Source organism: Egretta garzetta, unplaced genomic scaffold, assembly GCF_000687185.1.
Source record: "Egretta garzetta isolate BGI_Z169 unplaced genomic scaffold, ASM68718v1 scaffold207, whole genome shotgun sequence".
Classification (NCBI taxonomy): domain Eukaryota; kingdom Metazoa; phylum Chordata; class Aves; order Pelecaniformes; family Ardeidae; genus Egretta; species Egretta garzetta.
The window spans coordinates 534,541-536,913 of record NW_009260185.1 but is presented as its reverse complement, the minus strand read 5'-3'; the positions used below and the strand labels follow the sequence as shown (position 1 = coordinate 536,913).

General features: G+C 60.8%; 1 protein-coding gene across 1 annotated transcript in view; it reads left to right on the top strand.

The window, feature by feature from the left end:
• KIRREL3 (kirre like nephrin family adhesion molecule 3) overlaps window positions 1-2,373 on the top strand; it is a 138,968-nt gene that overhangs the window by 134,056 nt on the left and 2,539 nt on the right. Inside the window, exon 17 of the mRNA XM_009642154.1 lies at window positions 765-880. Coding sequence (XP_009640449.1) covers window positions 765-880 — 116 coding nt within the window. The remainder of the gene's footprint in view (window positions 1-764; window positions 881-2,373) is intronic.

The following is a 2,373-nucleotide window of genomic DNA, read 5'->3' as shown; positions in this document are numbered from 1 at the left end:
GGCCAGAGTATGAGGCAGCGCGGGAGCTGGCCGCTAGTTCCATAATTTAAGCGCCGTTTCCCTGCCTGGAGTGACCTTGAGCCGGCACTTGGCTTCGCAGGGACGCGCTCCCTCGATGGCAGCAGCCAGCGCAGCGAAGCCGATGCGATGCTTCATAACCGGGGGGGGTGGGGGTCACCCTATTGCAGCAGGGGAAACTGAGGCACGAAGCGGTGGCGATTCTGGATGCAGTTCATTGCAGCCCTTAGCGGTGTCAGCCTGGGAGGGACCGGCGAGGTCTGGGCATGGGAAAGGGGGAATGGCTTTACACCGCAACCGGAATGCCCGGCTGTGATGTGCACGGATCTCGGGATGGCGAAGGCTGCCAGCGCCCAGCGCTGCCAAGCAGGATTAAGTCCTGGCACGATATTCCTGGGATCGAGCTGGGCCCTTGGATTCGGCAGCACTGGCAGGAGGGGGAATGGTGGGCACACGCCGCTAACGGACGGCTTTAGCACCAGCCGCCTGCTCGGCAGCAAGGCGGCCAAAGGACCAAAGCGCGTCGGTGGTGGAGCCCAGCTGGAGAAAACCACGGCTCCGGAAAAATGCTCTGGAGCGTCCCGCGCCTGTGCCGGCATCCACAAGCACGATGCTGGCTCATGGCCACACACTCAGATGTTTCTGGTCTCTTTTTTCACCTATTCCCCCCTCCCCTCCCCGCATTCATAATCCCCATTAATCGTGGTAATGGCGTTAACTTTCGTTAACTTCCATCCGTTACCCAGCGATGGCGGAGGGAGGCCGGCAAGCGAAGCGTCCCGCCGCCCGCTAATTCACGGCGCGAGACGGCATCAGGGCTAATCCGCCCCGCAAACTTTAATAAGGGGCGCGCTAATGACCGGTGGGAACGGGGGACTTGGGAAGGACGCGATGCGATGGCGCTCTACGGACCCCGCGCTTCCCTCGCACGGGGGCTCGGTGCCCTCTGAGGGCGCACGGGCTCACTGCAGCCCCCAAATCCACGGGGTGCAGCCGGACCCCCGGCGCCCTGCCAAGACGGCGCCAATCAGCATCGCGAGAAGCGCCATAAAACGCCTTCAAATACCCCGTCGAGCCCAACTTATAACGCTAGGGCGGTTTTGCCAGCAGCAGGACCCTCCCCTTGCGTCTCGCCCGCCCTCGCCCCTCTCCAGCTCCAGTTTGCCCGCCCAGGCCACCCACGCCACCCCCCAGCCAGGTCCCAGGAGACGCAGCGGCTTCTCCTTTTCGGTCTGAGCCGGGCCCTGCAAAACCCCTGCGATGGGTTTAATACGGCTGCGTGCGGCCCCATCCCTGCCTGGGCGGCGGCGCCGTAGGGGATTTAGGGTGTCGCTGGGGCCGGCGGGCGCCGGCAGAGGAAAAAAAAACCCTCACCCCCTCCACGTACCATTTTATCTGCGTTGAATTTAATCCTTGGCGACCCTTGTATTTACCTTGGTAAATCAATGGCTGTTACAGGCTTTTTTTTTTTCCCTAGGAAAGCTCAGGTAGTTTAATTTATTGCATTTAATTGCCGTATCAAAGGCTTTCAGAAGACGAACAGAAAGCGCTGCGGGGTGAATTTCCACAAGCACTTACCATTTTAAAAGGGAGAGGAGAAGTTGGGCGATAAAAGGGAATTTTCAGGCTGATTTGGGGCTGCGATCAGGGCGACTGCGAGCCCAGCGCTGGGGCAGGGAACCCGGGCTGGAGGCGCGCAAGGAATACGGGAGGAGAGAGAAAAAAGGCAGCCGAGGAATTGGGGGGGAATTACTGGGCTTCTGCACAACCCCACCTTGCTGAAGGAAGGGTAATTAAAGCCGTGGTCTAATTAAGGTGTACCTTGCCCCCCCGCCCCGATGGCGGTCGGGCGACTGCGAGCCCAGCGCTGGGGCAGGGAACCCGGGCTGGAGGCGCGCAAGGAATACGGGAGGAGAGAGAAAAAAGGCAGCCGAGGAATTGGGGGGGAATTACTGGGCTTCTGCACAACCCCACCTTGCTGAAGGAAGGGTAATTAAAGCCGTGGTCTAATTAAGGTGTACCTTGCCCCCCCGCCCCGATGGCGGTCAGCCTTCAAAGGAAAATTAATGAGGCGGAGCGAGGCGGGGGAGGCAGCACGGCGGGGCGCAGCATCCATGGCCGGGGGTCTGCGCCGGGGCCGCGGGAGCAAAACTGGACTCAAACCAAATGCAAAGGAGCTTCCCCAGCCCCTCCACCCCTCCCGACCCGCGGGGCCGGCACAGGTCCCAGTCGCACCAGCAGGGCCGGGGTGGGCAAAGCCTCCGGGCTGCAAATAAATATTTTGAGACGAGCCAGAATCTGGCAGGGGGGGATGAGGGGGGAAGAAAAAAAGGAAGGTTTTTACGTTAGTTAGAG